Source organism: Acomys minous (genome assembly GCF_964271855.1).
Source record: "Acomys minous genome assembly, chromosome: 14".
Taxonomy (NCBI): domain Eukaryota; kingdom Metazoa; phylum Chordata; class Mammalia; order Rodentia; family Muridae; genus Acomys; species Acomys minous.
In genome coordinates, this window is record NC_140496.1 from 60415942 (window position 1) to 60436668 (window position 20727).

General features: G+C 46.0%; 1 protein-coding gene across 1 annotated transcript; it reads left to right on the forward strand.

Moving 5' to 3' along the window:
- Positions 1 to 287: 287 nt before the first annotated feature.
- BCAS2 (BCAS2 pre-mRNA processing factor) lies at positions 288 to 10954 on the forward strand. Its single transcript, XM_084756022.1, has 7 exons — positions 288 to 446; positions 529 to 621; positions 4013 to 4083; positions 4554 to 4715; positions 7372 to 7422; positions 8905 to 8985; positions 10506 to 10954. Exons 1-7 carry the CDS (start codon positions 354 to 356, stop codon positions 10630 to 10632), a joined length of 678 nt encoding a protein of 225 aa, XP_084612148.1. The 5' UTR covers positions 288 to 353; the 3' UTR covers positions 10633 to 10954.
- Positions 10955 to 20727: the final 9773 nt, after the last annotated feature.

Consider the following 20727-nt stretch of genomic DNA (forward strand, 5'->3'; position numbering starts at 1 on the left):
CCATGTCTTGCCTCCTGTCTGCCCTACTGTTTTTCTCTTACGCTCGAATAAAATTGTCCTCAGAGATTCCAAAAAACAAAAACAAAAAACAAAAAACCCAAAAAACAAAAACCACGCGGTACCCATAAAAAGAAAGGCAAAGTGTTAGGCACATTGGGACATCAGTGCTTGACACCTGGTCCAACCCAAACAAAACCACCCTTAGGGCCCAGCGGCCTCAGAATTCACAACTGCGCATGCACCAGACTCGAAGCGCCAGCGACGCGCATGACGTCATTCCGGGCGCAGGCGCAGTGAAACAAAACTGAGCCCGCGCAGACTCAGAAGGCGCTCGTGGAGCAGGGGGCCGCGCCATGGCGGGCACGGGCTTGGTAGCCGGGGAGGTGGTAGTGGACGCGCTGCCATACTTTGACCAAGGCTACGAGGCTCCCGGCGTCCGGGAAGCGGTGAGTGCGGGGCATGTGCGGCGGGGCCGCCGGAGGCACGCTGCCCTTTCCCGCCGCGACCCCGGCCTCTTCTCGTTCTTAGGCCGCTGCCCTGGTGGAGGAGGAAACGCGCAGATACCGACCTACCAAGAACTACCTGAGCTACCTGACAGCCCCGGATTATTCTGCCTTTGAAGTAAGTGTGGTGGCCAGAGCCGAGCGTCCCGACCAGGAGGCCTGAGGACTTTGATTTCGCTTTAGCTGTGTGAAATGAACTTCATCTTCCAGGTTAACTGATGCTTGCCGCTCATATTGCACGCCGTGTAGGTATCAGTCGGTTCAAAACAGCCAGATGAGCTTTCCACGGGGTTCGTATTACACGAACCCGCAGAATATTTTATTGGTTTCTGCAGACTCGTTTAATTTTTGGTTTTGTGTTTTAATAGAGTCCATAGTAAGTTTCACAAAGGGATCCTTTATCCATCGTCCTCTAAGGCCCACTCAAAAACATGTAGTAATCACGGGATTTTAATATTTGTAATCTTAATCACCTGTACTTTTTGCAGCCACTGGAGGGAGATTTTTGTACCAAAACTCATATAGTCAGCAGTGTGTAAATGCCTGAATAAGCCTAACACCATACCGTTTTAAAATGGTTAAAATACCGTATAGGCCCTATTCAGGTAACTGTACTGTGTCGTTTCTAGATTAATGAATTCTGTTAAACATTTCAGTCTAGACTTGTTTATAGTTTTCCCCCGTTATATGAACGTGATGTTATTAAAAACACTTGTTTTGCCAAGACTGGGAGACCATCCAATAATCTCAGTTGTGAGCAGGCCCACATCAGTCACCCAGGTGGCCTCTTATTGCTGTCAAAACTTCAATAAAAGTTTGCTTAATTCAAAAGAAAAGGGAACCATATATAATTGGTCCATTGGTCTGACTTCTTAAGTTTCAGGTAACTGCATTTAGTTAAAAACTTTTAAATACTTTAATACGGTTTTCTACCCTTTTAAAATGCAGAATGATTCCTACCTTTATAATCAGTGTTCTGCTTAGTTTAATCCTTTCTTAATAGTTGCTAATGGTGTATTGAACAATCTTCCCTAGCTCAGAAAACAAACCCGTGAATTACATAACCATCCGATCCTTTTTATTCTCTGTCAGTTCACTTGGGTGTATTTTGGGTTTTGTTTGTTTATTTTAGGCAAGGTTTCTCTGTGTAGCCCTGGGCGTCCTGGGACTGGCTCTGTAGACCAGGCTGGCCTCACAGAGATCCTCTGCCTCTGCCTCTGCCTCTGCCTCCCGAGTGCTGGGATTAAAGGTGTACACCACCAATTGCCCGGCCTCACTTTGGTGTTTTTGAGACCAGGGCCTTACTCTGGAACTCGTGCTGGCCTGGAACTCACTAGGACGGGCTAGCCTTGAACTTGGAATGGTTCTGCTTCGGGCTTAGGAGTGTGGGAATTACAAGTGTAAGACACCATAACCAACTTTGTTTTGTTTTCAGTTTTTTTGGGGGGTGGGGAGGTGGGGGGCGGGATGGGAGATTTCAAGACAAGGCTTCTCTGTGTGATAGCTCTGGCAGTCCAGGACTCACTTGATAGACCAAGCTGGCCTTGAACTTCACAGAGATCCACCTGTTTCTGCCTCCTCGGTGCTGGGATTACCGGTGTGAGCCACCTCGCCGGCGAATACCCAGCTATTGCTGTAGGCGCTTGTGCATCTGTCTGCCTGTGTTTGAACGGAGTCTCAGGTAGCTGAGGCTGGCATTGAACTCAGCATGTAGATTGAGATAGCCTTTCACTGCCAGTCCACTTAGCTCTACCTCCCAGGTGCTAGGAGTAAAGGCGTAACCACCGTTCTCAGATTCACTGTAGTTCTGATTTGCTTTTTCTTGTAGCTGTCTGTTCAGCTACCTTGCCTGTCTGCCTATTGCAGTGCTTGTGTTTGTTGTTCAGCTTTGTTCAGGGGTATTAATCCCTTGTGAAATGAATAGCTGGCAAGGACTTCCATTCTGCAAACTGACTCTTCACTCTGGTACATGTTTCTTTTGTTTTGCAAAGCTTTTTTTTTTCTTGAGACAGGTTTCTCTGTCCTGGAACTCAAAGCTCTGCCTGCCTCTGCCTCCCAAGTGCTGAGATTAAAGGCGTGCACCACCATCACCTGGAGCAAAAGCTTTTTCATTTGGTGTAAATGCATGTATGAATTGTTGTTCCTAGACTATTGGTCTTGTGTTCAGAAAGTACTTGGCATGTATCTGGTTTGTTTTTGTTTTTGTTTTAAGATTTATTTATTTATTATGCATACAGTGTTCTGTCTGCGTGTGTGCCTTCCTGCCAGAGAGGGCACCAGATCTCATTACAGATGCTTGTGAACTACCATGTGGTTGCCAGGAATTGAACCCAGGACCTCTGGAAGAACAGACCGTGTCCTTAACCTCTGAGCCATCTCCCCAGCCCCTCTATCTGTATTTTAAAGTGTTTTCCCCTCATTGTAGGCCGGTCTGTGCCGGCTGCACATTGTAGAGCAGAACAGGCACAAGCCATACCCTCCCAGGACATGCGTTCAAGTGCTAAGATGGCCGGTGCTGCGTAATAAATTATGTGATAGCAGCTGGGTGCCTGTCCTATATTAGATCAGCTGTTCTCAGTCTATGGGTGGTGACACCTTTAGGGGTCAGATGCCCCTTTTACAGCAGTCACACATCAGATATCCTGCATACCAGATATTTACACTTCATAACAATAGCAACGAAAATCATTTTATGGCTGGGAGTCACCACAACGTGAGGAGCTGTATTAAAGGGTCGCAGCGTTAGGAAGGTTGAGACCCACTGCTCTAGGTGGCTGCGAGGCCCTTCGGGCTGCAGACAGCTCTGTGCAGAGCTGTGTGATGCCTGCGTCATCTAGACCCAGGTTCTTAAACTAGGTTGTGACCCTTCATGGGGTTCGTAACTAAATGTGGGGGCTGTAAGAAATTTGGCAAGAGAGTTCTGAATGTGCAACAACCAAAAATGAATTCAAAATTGACCCCAGATCCAAGGTTCTGGCAGTGTGGTCCACGTTGTGTCGTGTGACTTCATTGATGCCTCAGTTTTGAGCTCCGGCTTATGCACACACGTTACACTGTGCCAGAGCACACAGCACCACAGACTTCCTGAACTGTTTGGCTCTGGTTCGAGACTATTGCTTGCTGGGAAGTAGGGAGGACTGCAGCTGGGGTTAGCGTTGTCTCAGAGCTCCACAACTGTGCAGTGCAGTGAAAACTGCTGATTTCGGGTTAATCCCTGACACGTGGACTTTACATGCCTGTCTCCTTTTATGCCTAGGCAGACTATGGAATTAAAGTGCGCCTGTTTTTTCAGACCCCCAGTAGAATTGAGCTCAGACCAAAGTTGGGGGATGAGCGAGAGTGGTAAAGCATGTACAAGACCCCAGGTTCAAATTAGCATCCTTTTTTAAAATAGAGTAATCCTTGAGAAGCAAAAAGATTCACTGTAATGTGTCTTATAAAGTATAAAGTCTCAGTAAACGACATTATTGTCAGCTTCTGGTACTAATTCTTTGTTGTTTGTGCATCAGACTGACATAATGAGAAATGAATTTGAAAGACTGGCTGCTCGACAACCAATTGAATTACTCAGCATGAAACGGTAAGATGAGGTTAAGGTGAGGTGGCAGCAGCAGGGCCGCGGTTATGGAGTGTTGGCTGGCAGTGTGTAGGAAGTGGGCACAGAAGTAGAGCGCTGTGTGCTGCAGACCTGATCACGGCCTTCATGTATATAATGTTAAGCAGCTTCTTAAGGAGTTGACAAGGCAGACTCTACCCAAGAGGCGTCATAATGATAAGAGTCATCAGAGTCTCTGGGACTGTTGAGTTTATTTAACTAGTTCACATTTGTGGGTTACAGGACACAGCTGTGTTTTGTTTGTAAATTAGTTGCCCGAGCAATAGGTTCTTTCTGCTGCCGGGTCTACAGTACATCCTTGGTCTTTGTGTGCATGTGTGAGTGGGGGTTGGTACTTGGCTTCTGTGTCTTTTATAGTAGGCATATATCATGGGGAGGGGTAATTTAAGGCTTTGTAAGATATGTTGATTTATTTATTTGTTGTATAATTTCAGATATGAACTTCCAGCCCCTTCCTCAGGTCAAAAAAATGACATTACAGCTTGGCAAGAATGTGTAAACAATTCCATGGCCCAATTGGAGCACCAGGCAGTCCGGATTGAGAACCTGGAACTGATGTCACAGCACGGCTGTAATGCCTGGAAAGTATATAATGAGTAAGAAGCATTGGCCATTTTCCTTTTTCATCCTGTCCCATTAAGTTTTAGTGTCTTTTTAAAAAGCAGTATTGGACCGGGCAGGGTGGCACACGCCTTTAATCCCAGCACTCTGAGAGGCAGAGGCAGGTGGATCTCTGAGTTCAAGGCCAGGCTGCTACAAAGTGAGTCCAGCACAGCCAAGGCTACACAGAGAATCCCTGTCTTGAAAAACAAAAAACAAACAAAAATGGATGTGATGATAAATATGAAATAAAAGGATCATGGCTTTGTAGAAGAGAAGAGGCCAAAAAAAAAAAAAAATTCTTAAGTGATGAAGTCTAACGCCAATTTAAAATGCAATGGCAAACTGAGGTGTGAGGAAGGGACCTGCCAGGACTATATTTTGAGTTAGAGATCATCCTATGTAGCAAACCCCTGTGTCCAAAGTAATAATAACAGTAATGCTAGATTTGACTTGTGATTGTATCAACAACACTAGCGAAAGGCTGCTGCCTTGAGTCCTACCTTACAGTTCACTAGTGCTTAGCTGTCCTGCAGTCACACTCTATCACGTTCACTGTGCAGCGTAAGGGATGAGGTGAGTCACGAGTGCCACTGATAGGACGCAGTCTTTAATGTGTGCTTAAGTAATGGATTCTCACATTCGCGTGTCGTGTTCTTTAAAGTCCTGGCCAGGATGGTAGCTCACCTATAGTTCAGCAGTGCCCAGGAGGCTAAGGTAGGGAGACCAGCATGAGTTCTCAGCCAGCTTGGGTTATAAAGTGAGATCTTGCTTCAAAAAATAAAGCAATAAAGTTCCCCCGAACACAGAATTATAGAATGCTATACCATTTCTCCTAGGGGAAGTGTCCACACACACACACACCTCACACATACCTCTTACAACTTTTAAGTCTTAAAAACAATGTACTGAACACAGGAGTATTGCTGTGTGTTCTGGGCTAGCCTAGGCCACAAAGTTGGTCTCTGTCTTATTAGTAGATATTATCCCCAACACTTAAATTCTACACTCTGTTGTGCACTGGAGAGCTAGAATTAAAGGGCAGACTGGCCCTTGTGTCGCCTTAGTTACAGGCCAGCAACCCAAATTGTTGAGTGCTGTGCACATGCTCATGAGCCAGTGCAAATAGTAAATAGTGTAGTGGGTGAGGCAAGCTTAGCATTGTGGACTTTGGGAATAATGAGGATCAGAAAAACTGTAAAGAGATTCTGCCAGAAAGGATTCTGCTGAGTTGGCCATGCTGGTGTCACCAGTGTACTCCAGGTTCAGTAAGGGCCCCTGTCTAATGACAAGCCAGAGAGCGATAAAGAACACCCAGGTCCTCCTCCAGTTTCTTTATGTGCGGATGTAACTGAAACCAAAAAAAAAGGAATCACTAGCCAGGTATGCTGGTACATACCTGCATGCCTATAAGCTCAGCACCTGGGAGGCAGAAGTAGCCAAGCAGATCTATTCAAGTTCCAAGCCAGCCTGTTCTACATGGAAGGCTCTGACACACACACACATGCACACACACACACTCATTTTAAAAGGATGGAAGAGCTAGGCATGGTGGCACATGCCTGTAATCCCAACACTCAGGGAGGCAGAGACAGGCAGATCTCTGTGAGTTCGAGACTAGCCTGGTCTACAAATGAAGTCCAGGACAACCAAGGCTACACAGAGAAACCCTGTGTGGGGTAGTGGGGAAAAGAAGAAAAAGGGCAGCAGAAGCTGGTCCTAGTAGCAAGCACCTTTAATCCAAGCACTTGGGAAGATCAGGAGTTCAGTCCAAGGTGGAGTGAGGCCCTTTCTCACACAGTTTAAAGAGGACGGTAGAGCGAGGTGGTAGTCCATCGGTACAGTGCTTACCAAGCATGCACAGTCCTTGGGTTTGATACCTAACACCTGCACCCCCACACACAAGTGAGATTTGGAATCTTAGAACAGCAAGGAAACTAGGTGTGGTAACAGCGGCAATTCTCGCACTTAAGAGGTGGGGACAAGATAATCTTAAATTGAAGGTCACTGTGAGCTGTATAGTGGGACCTTCCCTCAGACAAGAGACAGACAGACTATGGAGGACAGAGGAATACGCACTGCACTAAAGAACATGGCTTTGTGTCTTTACCTCAGATTCTCTCTGCTGCGCTCTCCTCCTCACTAACTGCTGTGCACACCACTTGCTTCCTTTAAACCACACAGCACACTGCTGAACATTCAGAGCTTCCTGCAAAGCCAATAGATACTTTCCCACAGGAAGCATATGTTGTCACAGTAAACTTTCAAGAAGAATGTTCAAACAAAAGACCTTTTCAGAGATCAGAGGCCAGAATAGAGCCCTAGAATGGTACTCTCCAGCCTCAGGAGGTTGGGAGGCCTCAGAAAGAGAAGATCAGAGGGAACGCCAGGAAGGGTCAGCTGTGCGCTGAAGCCAATCATCAGTAGAGCGGGGGGAAAGGAGGCGGAAAGAGAAAAGTTATCCAAGATCAAACTGTCAGCAAAGTGCTGGAGTAAACAAGCCAGTGTTTATGAATTACCTGACATACTAGGCACAGAAATCCCAGGATTTAGGTTTTTAGCAGAAAAACCTGACTTTGTAGTGTATAAATAGACAGTTCGATTTTCATTGGTGTTAGCAGATTTCAAGCTGTGTGTACTCTTCCTTCTTAGAAATCTCGTTCATATGATTGAACATGCACAGAAAGAGCTTCAGAAGTTAAGGTGAGTTGGTTTTTTTTCTATTTGAATAAAGTATAGGTGAGCCCCTGATAGACAGGGGGAAGAAAAACAATGCTCTAGTTCTATGAAAGTAAATAGTTAGCCCATGTTTGGGGTGTTGGTTTGGTTTTTGGTTTTTCAAGACAGGGTTTCTCTGCATAGCCTTGGCTGTCCTGGAACTCTGTAGACTAGGCTGGCCTCGAACTCAGAGTGCCTCTGCCTTCCATGTGCTGGGCTCAGTCCATGCTTGTTAGGCAATTAATTTTTAATTGTGTATGTTGCTGTTAGTGTTTATAGTTTACTTTTGAGAAAAATGGAAATTTATAAAATTCCAAAAGGTATAATCAAGGAATAGCAAAAATCCAGGTTTGTGTGTTGTGGCATGCGTTAAGGGAAGTGTTGGGCAGGCTTCCTTGAATGTTTGCTGCCTTATGAGGAGTGGGTTGAGAAACCTGAACAACTCATATATTAAGCTGCATGGAAGGCAGCTGTAGCCCAGTGCCTCAGACGCTGGCTCAGAAGGAGGTAGAGCTCAGCCTGGGCTACATGGTGAGACACCGACTCAAGCCGTCCAGGGGACAGATGCCTTGTACCTGAAGACACTGCGGTCAGCAGGGGTCACAGAGAGCAGTCTGGAGAAACCTGAAGTTGACCTGGCTTCCACCCAGAGGTGCTGAAGCACCTTCTTAGCTACAATTTGAAAGAGCCAGCATTGGGAGCCGTTCCTTGGGCAGAGGGTTGGCATATTTGGATTGGCATCAGATTACAGGTGCAAGAAATTGTCTTGGTTTGGGGTTTTTGCTTTTAAGTTGTTTTTGGTTTTAGACAATAGAGAAGGCATTTAACAAATAGTTATTAATATATACTAATTGTAATGTTACTCAAATTCACTGTGGTATTTTTGATATACTCTGTCCAGTATCTGGCCCTGGGTTTGCTGTAAGTGGAGGTAAAAATAAACTTGAAACCTAAAAACATTCTCTACAACTCACAAACCTGGAAAGAACACATCAGGAGTCAGGCAGACACTGCAGGATGACACACTGCGCACACATGCGCAGACAGGCAGAACCCAGGGATGCCCACTGTCTTCATGTTCTCTTGCTAATAATACCACAGACAGTTTGGAGGAAAAGACCTTTATTTTGACTTTGAGCTGTGGAAATTCAAGATTGAAGAACTGCATCTGTTGATGTACTCCCCTTAGGGACAGATCCAGCATGGTATCTAGGTGGGAGTTAAATGCTCCAGTGTGTTCCCACAGCCGTTACCAGGAAAAGGTGCAGGAAGGAGGAATTTGTAATCTGCATACATGTATGTGGGTTGGTTGCTGTTTTATGAAATTTGTAATTGGGAAATAATTAGAATAGTTAATTCTAAATTAGCCTGTAATTGTATATGTGAACACTAGAGTTCATTACTTTGTTCTGTTGATTTTTGTCATATGTTGAGATATCATTGGGTTGTATAAATAACTTTTTACAGGAAACATATTCAAGATTTAAACTGGCAGCGAAAAAACATGCAGCTCACAGCTGGATCTAAATTGAGAGAGATGGAGTCAAAGTGAGTGTGTCATTTCATTGTGTTTAAGTTGGCTAGTATGTTCTAAGAGCAAGATTTCAGACTGCAGTAAGTAATATTCACATGGGCTGCCATGGGAGAACAGAAAGGCTGTTCCTGGGACTGTGGGACAGGCGTATAGAGTAGCCGTGACGACATACAAGGGCTAGCACTGCTGAGTGCTGGTGTGACAGCCCTGATGTGAGGCTGTCAGTCTTGTAGGAAGGGAAGCTCTATACTTGGCCTGATTTGTGCCTTGGTGTGCTTATCCCTGTTAATGCGCATTATTTTATCTCCCCCCCCCCCCCGAAACAGGGTCTTTCTGTGTAGCCTTCGCTGTCCCAGACTCACTTTGTAGACCAGACTGGCCTCGAACTCACCTGTCTCTGCCTCCCGAGTGCTAGGATTAAAGGTGTGCACCACCACATCCAGATCTTGAAAATGTGCTTTTTTTGTTGTTGTTTGGTTTTGTTTGGTTTTTTGTTTTTTTTCGAGACAAGGTTTCTCTGTGTAGCCTTGGCTGTCCTGGATTTGTTTTGTAGACCAGGCTGGCCTCAAACTCACAGTGCTGCCCGAGTGCTGGGAGTGTGCCACCACGCCGGGCTGCATTATTTTAAAAGTATTCTTCTACACACACATAAGCGTAAGCTGTGTGTGCCCATAAACCTATGGGAGATTAAGGAAGAAGAATCTTGAGTTTAAGGCCATCCTTGGCTGCAGAGTGAGACCCTGTCTCTAAAAAACAAATACCTAAGTCTAGTGACGAGTGTTCATGTCCTTTGTGTTTTCCACTTTCCCTTTCGTCTCCCACATCACTCTCCTGTTTCGCCCTCCCCATCTTCAGTGTTACCAGCGTGGGTGCCTTTTACATTCTTCTTCAAACCGATGCTTCCTTTTTCGTTTGTTTGTTTTCCTTTTTCCAAGACAGGGTCTCTCTGTGTAGCCTTGGCTGTCCTGGACTCTCTTTGGAGACCAGGCTGGCCTTGAACTCAGAGCAGTCTGCCTGCCTCTGCCTGCCAAGTGCTGGGATTAAAGGCATTCGCCACCACGCCCAGCTCAAACTGATGCTTCTTTAAATTTGTTCTTGAGATTTACTTACAGGAAATAGTGACTTCCTAAAGTCTGCGTTTCTTTGGGTTTGCTTGTTTTGTTTTGTCAATTCTAGAATTTTGTCCACCTTTTCTAACATTCTGCCCTGTTTCCTGTTACTCTTAACGCTGTCTTCCACCGCCCCTTCCTTCTCTTCTGCCTCACGAATTCTCTCCTGTTGTGCTTATTTCCTAAGGAAAACCTCTGCTCAAGAGGCGATTGTAGGTTCACTCGCCACTATAAGAAATAATGCAGACGTCCCAAGTACCTTCACCTACTTTCCCATAATCCCACTTCACGGTTTTTTAAAACAGAAAGTTAAAAACATTAGTGCCCTGAGTGAAACTGCATATTTAAGATAAACTGCAAGAAATTTTACACCAAGTCATTTTCCCCTTTTCTTTCTTTTTCCCGATTTCCTTTGCCTTTTCCAGCTGGGTGTCGCTGGTGAGTAAGAACTATGAGATCGAGCGGACTATTGTACAGCTGGAGAACGAGATCTACCAGACCAAGCAGCAGCTCGGGGAGGCCAACAAGGAGAACATCCGCCAGGACTTCTGACGGCAGGGCGGGCAGAGGCCTCCGGCACGCGGCCCCGCAGCACCTGTTGCTGGTGAAGTGTTAGCGGCCGTGGATTGTTTGTTGTTGTATTGCTTCCGTGTGTCTTAGCAAAATAAAGACTGTCCACATGTTGCTATTTTTATACCTATAAAAACCTGGGTTTTCAAAGGAAGAATGACTTGAATAATCTTGTCCCATTTTGTAGCAGAAGTCATTTTTTTAAGGCTTCAGATTTTGTGACAAGCTTCTTTATTTAAGGCTGGCAACATGTTCAGGAACTTCGAGGTTTTGTTTTTGTAGAATAAAGTTATAGCTCTAAGCATTTCTGTGCGTGGCTACAGAGAACTTCATTGATGGCATCCAAGAGACGGGGGCGTCTTTCTGGGGATCCACAGTAGAAACAGGAGGTGCTCAGTGTGGGGGGCTGAGTTGAGACAGGGACACCTCGATGACAAGCTCAAGCTAGTTGTCATACTTACGGGTCACACCCGTCACAAGCGAGGGCATCAGCAGAAGGGCGGAGGCGCTGGCTCAGGTGGCCTGCCTTGCTCTCCATGGTGGTGAAGATGCCACCAGCACCCATTTGATGGTGGGGTCTCACTGAGAGAAGATGGAGGTGGCCTTCCTTGGATGACAAGTTTCCTGTTCTGAGCCCTGGCTGCTATGGAATTTGCCATAGACAGACTTTACTGGAACTTACACACCGTGTGTATGTAGCAAGCAAAGCCATAGCCTGGTGCCCACCACGGCGAAGCCAGTCACTCCAACCTTCATGGAGTCTTGGACGAGGCTGGACGCACAAGGAAATGCTGCTCTCTGGAATGGGGAGGAGCAGAGGCCTAAGCATTTTCTTTCTTTTTTTTCCTAGACATGGTTTCTCTGTGTAGCCCTGACCAGGCTGGCTTGAACTCACAGAGATCCGCCTGCCTCTGCCTCCTTAAATTCTGGGATTATAGGCCTGTGCCACCAAGCTTAGCTCCTGAGCATTTTCTTGATCTAATGTTTCAGTTAATCTTGGATGTCAACTTGATTAATTGCCAGAAAGTTCTGAAGTATGGGTGCAGTGTTTGCTTGGCAGTATTGGTTATTCAGACCCTGGAATTACAGTAGTGTCAGGTCCAAAGAAAACTCCAGTTCCTGAAACTCTTAACAGACAGTGGATATGTCCAGAAGTGACCGTATTCTGGACTGCAGAAGGATTTCTGGCAGTTAGGTAAAAGCCATCATTCTTCAGGAATTTGTGGTGGGGGGTTCAGCCAAAAAGGCATTTCCCTTACCTCTGACGGAAAGGACATACAGCCCTTCATGTGACGTGTACCTGTGGCTGCATATCAAAGCCCATGCCGGCCCTTCTCCCCACCTCCTTCCTAACTACCCTCTGCAGTTATCTTTATTTTTCCACACCCCGCTTTCCTAGCCCTGGCCACTGGCTAGTCTGTTTCTTTTTCTGCTCTGGATTCTTCCAGACAACCTCTGGATGTTTTCCCTCCTTTATCCACAATAAAAACTCACCACCCCTCACTACAGAGTGGCCACTTCAGTGGTTTCTCTATTGTACCCTTCACACACAATAGGAATTTGGGGCTATTCAGAAAGCAATCAAGGGGGCAGGCTAGAGCATTGGCAGAACTCCACGGCAATCCTGGTGAGGGCTTACACTATCAACAGTATAAAGAATATGCTTATGGAATTTCAAGTGGGATTTGACTTTTGGGAACCAGGCCAAAGGCCACCACCCTCTATTTTTTGGCAGGGATTTCTCATGCCTTGTCCAATGCCCTGCAGCTTTGTGGGGGGCTGGGTTTAAAGGTTACAGTGATGTAGAAGAAAGTCAAGGCAAGTGTTCAGGTTTTAGCCTGGGCGTTTGTGGCTCCCTGTAGTGAGACTCAGGAGAAACATACTGGAGCAGAAATACTGGGAAACCTTGTAGCTTGGCCAGAAAAGAATCATGTTTAAGGGACAACACAATGGCTAAGAGACAGTGCCATTCATTTGAGGTGGGGGAAACCAGGTTTGGTTGCTCAGCACGAGGTCCCAGCACTTAAAGGGTTGGTGTGAGTTTGAAACCAGCTTAAACTACAGAGTAAGACCTTGTCTCGAAGTGCTTTTCACTAGGACAATAGGGGCAAAATCTTTGAAGGGATTTTCCATAATTAGCAAGACCCCATCCATCATGGGCTCAAAGGCAGCACAGTATAAATTAATTTCAAAGACTTTAGGAAGGGCCCCGCAGCACCCTCGTTACACCAAGTCATCTAGGGAATTGTTTCTCTGGGATTTTCCTCCATATCCAGCCATCAGGCATTCAGAGACTGTTGCTGAGGTGAGATGAGCTCTGACACCCAGCACCACCACCCTTGCCTCACTCTTGTCCACATGGTGCCAGTTTTGAAGAATGCAGGAGTTGGGGGTTATAGAGACTTGGCATGAGATTCCAAAGGAAACCCTGGGGCCTGCAGAGTGACTGCATCCTGTCCTACAGCAGCCCCTGGTGGCAAAGCACGAAGCTGGAGGTGATGCCAAAGCTGCAGTGGAGAGAGAAATACCAGCCCCATGAGATGTGGGCAGCAACAGCCAGTCTGAGCGGCTGGCTGTCAGCAAGGCCAGAGAGGTGGGTCTATTCAAGTCTTTTGGAGGATGTGTCATGCCACTGGGTACCCATAACTAGTCACCAAGCCATAAGCTAATGGGTGCCCCGTTCTAGTCAAACCCTCCCGTTCTGGGCGCCTATGCCCATTGGGAATGAGGTTGTTTGGCCGGTGTGAGAGTTTATGTAGTAGAGCAACAGTCGTCTTTAGCCCCCTCTAGCTTCCAAAATAATTGATGTTCTCCCTTTCTTATCCACAATAAAAACCCACCACCCCTCACTATGGAGTGGCCACTTCGATGGTTTCTCAAAGCTAAAGCTTTGGAGTTGGGCAGATTTCAACCCTCTAAGTGACTTAACCATCAGCTGCACAACCCGTGTTTTGTGGCAAATAGCTCCTCCTTGCTGGGCTCAGTCTGCTCCTTCCAACCCTGACCTCCTAGCCCATCCTCTGTCCTCTCTGTGCCCTCACCATGTGCTCCCTCCACCCCAGCCTGTGAACCCCAGATGCCACCACCCTTTCTTCTGCCAATCCTCAAGCTTCAGTAGCTTCTTTTTAAATTAACCAATCACTTTAAAATTAGGCACAGCAAGGTTTACACAAGAAGGACAGGTGTATGTAAGACTGTGTTCCCCTGGGCAGCAGCCAGATCTTGGGGGCCAGTAATTAGCATCAAAATCCACAGCATCGGACAGTCCAACCCCCAACCCTGGTGCTGCTGTATCTTGGAAGTTTGTGAGTTTTGATTTTCACAGTGCTGCAGAAGACAGTTGACTGCCAGAGGGCACTCTTGGCGATGCAGTGCGTGCGTTTGGCATTGTGAAGTGGACGTGAGCCTTTGCAGCCACCGGCAGGTGCTGTAGTTGACTCTTGAATGGAACCTTTAGAGGGCAGAGCCAGTATATAAACTTTAAGTCTTTTAGGAGCACATGCTTGACGGAGGAGGTATTAGGACCACGTCCCCTTTCCTTTCTCTTGCTTCCTGGCTTCTGTGCCATGAGCAGCCTCTGTACCCTGTATCCATGACATGAAGGGGACTCACCACGGCCTCAAAAGCAACAGAGGTAGCCATGGGCTGAAAGTCTTGAAAACCACAAGCCAAAATAAACCCATTCCTTCTTACAAGTGTTTGTCCGAGGTACTTATCACAGCAACAGAAAACTGATAATACACCAAATGAGACCGGAAATATAGTGGCTCTATATATGATGTGCCATTGTCATTATCACAAGTAACACACCAAGTTTAACATATGTTGAGCTGTAACCCCAACCCTCTTCATTTTTCTTTATGTTGAGGGATGGTCTCATTAAGTTGCCTGGGCTGGTCTTGAATTCACTCCCCAGTTCTGTCTGTAGGCATTTATCTAGAGAAGAGATGTCAGCCAATGGGACACAGCTTACAAGTATCCTTAATCTAAAGATAAATCAGTCCAGTTGGATGGTTCAGTGGATGCACCCCCCATCCATGCTCACAGGGCTTACAGCCTCTGGTTTTGTTCTTTGAGACAGGGTTTCTCTGTGTAGCCTTGGTTGTCCTGGACTCACTTTGTAGACCAGGCTGGCCTTGGACTCAGTGATTTGCCTGCCTCTGCCTCCAGGGTGCTGGGAATCAAGGCATGTGCCAACACACCCAGGGCTTCCAGCCTCTTTTAGGCCCCCACTTTTAGATAGCTAGGACAAGTCCCCACCTGGAAAGGAGGAACAAAGCAAACAGGAAATATGGAGGGGAAACCTTTCTTGTTGGTTGTATCTTCTTCTAGAAGATTCTATGGCCATAAGATAAAATGCAGATTGTTGTTCTCTTAAGAATCCTGAGAAACATCCGAGATGGGGTGGGTAACAATTCTTAGACCTACCTCAAGAAACATGGTGACAGATCTGGGTACGGTGATGACATCTGAAATCAGCATTGGAGAAGCTAAGGCAGGAGCATCACATTTTGTGACCAGCTTTAACTGTATAGCAAGACCTTGTTTCAAAACAGAAGAGAAAAAATGGTGGCAGAACTTTTAAGTAAGGAGTTGAAATTAAACGTAATTGAACTAAGTGTGGTGGTATATGCCTATACCTATAATCACAGTTATTCCAGAGGCTGAGACAGGGGGATCACAAGTTAGAGGTCAGTGTGGGCAACTTAACAAGATAAATAAACATATAAGGGACATGTGGGTAGTAGTAATGTTTTTATAATAAACATTATTAGAGATATTTTATATTAACTACAACAGAGATAGATGGGTAATGGCAAGTACAGCAAGAATATTAAGGGGCTGGAGGACAGCTTGGCAGATAAGACCCCTGGTTGCTGCTCCTTCAGAGGGACCATGGTTCAATTCCCAGCATCAACTTGGTGGCTCACAGACACCTGTAACTTCAGTACCAGATCATCTCATGCCCCCTTCTGGCCTCCACTGGCATTGCACCCATGTGGTACACAGACATGCAGGCAGGCAAACACGCATAAACTGTAAGTTAAGTAAAGCTCTTTCAAAAAGAATACTCCTGCCGGGTGTGGTGGCACAGGCCTTTTATCCCAGCACTTGGGAGGCAGAGGCAGGTGGATCCATGTGAGTCCGAGGGCACCCTGGTCTACAGAGAAACCCTGTCTCAGAAAACAAAAGAAAACAAAACAAAACAAAAAGAATACTCATTAAGAAAGGATGCACTTCTAAGAAAAAAGGTGAGCCTCAGGCTTAGAAGGTCAGCTCCCACATTATACAGAGAACAGGGACATTTATGCAACGTTTATATGGCTTTGAAGTCAGGTGCATTGTTTTGTTATGTGTCATGAATTGCATCTCATTAGCATCTTTAGTCTCCACCAGGCCTACCTAACTTCAAAAGGAAGAAATAAGCATTTGTCTGAGTCAAATATAAGTGAGAACAGACTAGAAACACGGATTCAAGTTGCCCTGAATGACAGTTCCAATGCAGAAGTGGCTACATGAGCAAAGAGAAGGTCATAGATCAGGACATTCACTTTCTACCTTGGTGGGGACATCACAGAACTGAGTTGCCAGGAAGTGGGGAAACCCGAGCAGTGTTAAAGGTGACCAAGGACATCCTTGGCTTTGGGGCTGGTGGAAGGGTGTTGTCTGATCGTACCTCTCAGCACACGAGATCCGATGTAGAGGTGGGCTGGCCGGTGAGTTGCTATAAAGGGACCTCCAAGCAGGGACTCTTGGGGCTCTGCTACGTCCACAGTCTCCATGTTCTGGTGAGTGGTTCTGCCCTGTACAATCTCCAACACAGAGAGGGCTCTTTCTGGGAACTTCACAAACTCTCCATCAGGAAGCCCCAGATTTAAGAGGTCCCAGTGCAGTAGATGAAAGCAGACAAGCTCCAAAACATAGTTATTTGAATTTTCAGAACAACAAACACAAAAGAAGATTCTACAAGCTTTCAGCAAGAGGGGAGACTGTTGTGTAGGAGGGATCAAGAATGAGCCTGTCCAGCTAGCAGGTGCTACTGTATGCTCTGATCCCAGCACCTGGGAGGCAGAGGTGGGTGGAGGAGCTCTGTTAGTTCAAGACCAGCCTGGTCTTGATCAAATTCCACGACAGCCAAGGCTACACAGAAAAAAACCTGTCTCAAAACAAAACAAAAAAACCCTCTAAAAATAAAAACAAGGGCTGGAGAGATGGCTCAGAGGTTAAGAGCATCGACTACTCTTCCAAAGGTCCTGAGTTCAATTCCCAGCAACCACATGGTAGCTCACAACCATCTGTAATGAAATCTGGTTCTTTCTTGTGCAGGCAGGCACACATGTGGACAGAATACTATATAAATATTAAATAAATCTTTTTAAAAAATAAAAAAGTAAAAACAAACTATCCAACATTGGATTACACCTGTGATCTCAACAGCTGAGACAGGAAGATCCCAAATTGCAGGCCATCCTGACCTACATGGTAATGTAAGGGCAAAATTAATGCCATATTTTATATGTAATGTAGACTCTACAATTAATGCCGTGGTCTGTGAGACGTTGTCCTCCAGGTGTTTTCACTACTTCTGTGTTCGGGGAAAGACTGGCATAAACTAAACCTGCCAGCAGTCTCCAGAAACTCCACCAGAACAATTAGATACAATCAACACCCAATGATCTTCTGAGATAAAACAACTTTCCTGGAGATTCAGCCTCCTGGACCCAACCTGCCTGAGGGACGACATTCCTGAGACTCACAACCTTCCCTTGAGATCCAGTCTCCACCCACCCTGCCTGAAGGTCGACTTCCCTGTGACCCCAACCCCTAGTTACAGTTTTTCCTTATAAACCCATTACCCTTGAGGCTCCGGGAGCACTCTCCTATCCTTATGCGTCAGGAAGGGTTGTGATCTGAGCCCGTAAAACAGGACCCTGTGTTTGTTGCATTGGTATTGCGCCCTGGTGGTCTTTTTCTGGGGATCTCACGATCTGGGTGATCTTGGCATAACAGTAAGACCTAGTGGTTTTGTTTTGTTTGGTTTCTTGTTTGATTTGGCTTGTTTTTTTTTGAAACAGGGTTTCTCTGTGTAGCCTTGGTTGTCCTGGACTTGCTTTGTAGACCAGGCTGGCCTTGGATTTACAGTGATCCCCCTGCCTCCTCAATGCTGGGATTATGAGTGTATGCCACCACGCCTGGCTGTTGTTTTGTTTTTCTAGATAGGGTTTCTCTGTGTAGGCCTGGCTGCCCTGTAGACAGGACGTTCAGTAGACCAGGCTGGCCTTGAACTCAGAGATCCACCTGTCTCTGCTGAGTTTAAAGATGTGTGTCACCACTGCTGGGTGAGACCCAGTCTTAAAAACGAAAGAATTAGGATGTCCTCAGAGTTCTCCATAGTCCCTTGGGAGGCTGGAACACAATGGAGCTGTGACTTCAGAACTTAAACACAAATTTATTTTCCACCTAAGACCCTGCATATAAATCATACTCATGGACAACTATGACAAAGGATAAACTTGCCATCAGAGCTCTTGAGATTATTTTAGTTAGGTCTCAAGTCACTAACTGAGGTGCTTATTTAACATATCAAAGCGGACGTGGCCACCCAGTTCTCCCAGCATGCATCAGTCCCTACCAGTTACAGGGTACGGCTGGCACACCCCACCCCCTACCCTGAACTCTGCAGCACACGGTCTGAGCTGCTCTTCCTCTGTGACTCTTTCCTATCCACTCTGGCCATTCTGGCAATGCAGGTCATTTCCTACTCTTTACCCTCCTGGCCTCTTGGTTTTTTTGGCTCTCCCCTCCCCGCTTCCCACATGGTCCGACTCAGGGTCACGTCCACTCTGGACTCTCCCAGATATCCCTGCCTCTGCCTGTGCTCTCCCTCATGTCTACAATAAATCTTCTCCTCCACCATACCCAGGAGCAGCCGTGTCTTTTTCCATTTTCTTTCTTTCTTTCTTTCTTTCTTTCTTTCTTTCTTTTTTTAAAATTCACCTTCCTTGGTATCACTCATTAAGGAACACGGCGCAGAACGTGTACATGGGGAAGGCAAAGGGACCTTGCTAAGGAGGATGAGGACAGAGGTGCTCAGGACTGGATCTGCTCACGCCACAGGAGGCAGCCAGTTCAGACTGGAAAAGGAAGAGTTGCCATCACAAACCCACTGCCATTAGGCCACCTTTTACACTGAGAAGGCGTGCCAGGATAGCCTGGTCCACACCTGGCCTGCATCTGGCTGCTCCAGTCCTGCTGGGGTTGACAGAATTCCTTTTCTCCCCCTTCCCTCCAATCTGTTGGAAATGATCTCCCTGGTCTTACTCTTGGTGTGTTAAGAAGTAGAAAAAACTCAGTTCATACATGACCTACTCCACCAAATGTGGAGAACCAGCCTGCCTACCAGCCTTGCCAGAACCTTCAAAATATACTAAGCCCTTTGTTTCCCAGAACTCAGTTATGGCCTTTCTCCCCTTTTCCCTGACTGCATCCAAAATAGGTTTGAAAGCATCAGTGAAACTAAAACAGATAATGGCATAGTTTTGTTCAGCTTGTTTTTAACTGGGGACTTCACCCATACATAGAAACAGTGACTTTTTCTCAAAAAATCTAAGAGAAAAAAAAATGAATTTTATTTTTGAGGGTTTTTTGTTTTGTTTTGTTTTTTTGAGACAGGTTTTCTCTGTGTAGCTTTGGCTGTCCTGGACTCATTTTGTAGGCGAGGTTGGCCTTGAACTCGCAGCATGCCTCCCAAGTGCGGGGATTACAGGTGTATGCCACCGGGCTGAATCGCTCTTCAGCATAGCTACGGTTTGCTTGCATCACAGTTTGAATAATTGCTATCTTTCAAGTTTTTATAGGTAGATAGTTGACTAGGCTTAATACTGGCCCCTAAAGATGACCAGACCCAAATCCTTAGGTTAAAACAAACAAACAAACAAACAAAAAACAACTTTGCAGGAATACCTAGGCAGATACAAGGTAATGACAAGGTGTTTATGAAAGGCAGTTGCCAAGGAAACAGGGTATGCTGATCTATTAGCTTTGGAAATGAAAGGGAATTATGGGAGAAGAAATGCAAGATGGTTTCTAGGAACTGGAAAAGCCACAGAAGCAGATCTATCTACCCAAGTGTTCCCAAGAAGCTTTGTAGAGCTGCCTGAGGCATCAACTTTCAGACTGGGAAGGAAATTTGTTTTTCCCTAAGCCCACAGTTTGTGGTAATTTGTCGACCTTCGTTCAAATCATATTAAGGTGTGTCTCTGCATATTTGATTGTTAATTGCTGAACCTTCAGTGAGCTAACGCTAACAGATTCTGTTATTGTCGTTGCTATTAAAGACTCTCTTGTTTCAATGTTGTGTAAAAAATTGTTCTCCATCATCTCTGATTGTCAATAGAGATGAACAGCCTATAGCAGGAAGGAGAGCAAAGAAGGCAGGACTTGCAATGGGAGGGGGCAGGGAGAGGAGGGAGGGGGGAGGGAGAATACAGGGAGAGGGAAGAAGAGAGGGGAAGCAGAAGGTCACTGGGCCATGAGGAGGAAGTCATCATGGGGACATGGATGGAGAAGAGTTGGCCAGGGTGGAACTGGAGGCCAGTTAACAGGGCATGTGGCTGGGAAGTAGGCCAGGCTAGCATAGACAGGTTAGAATAGATGAGACTCTGCCCAGCTATAGTGCTTAAAGCTTAGTAATAAATGTAACAGGTCTCCTCCATCTCATTGTTTGAGACCTAGAGAGGGCATAGAAAAAAACATTAATTCAACATCTCAGCAACAGTAGGAAACGAATACAAGTTACTAAACTGTTTGATCAACATGTTTAAAAAGTTGGTCTTGGGCTGGAGAGATGGCTCAGAGGCTAATAGCACTGACTGCTCTTCCAAAGGTCCTGAGTTCAATTCCCAGCAACCACATGGTGGCTCAAAACCATCTATTGCCAGGCATGGTGGCAGGCGCCTTTAATCTCAGCACTCGAGAGGCAGAGACAGGCAGATTGCTGTGAGTTTGAGGCCAGCCTGGTCTACAAAGCAAGTCCAGAACAGCCAAGGCTAACACAGAAAGACCCTGTCTCAAAAA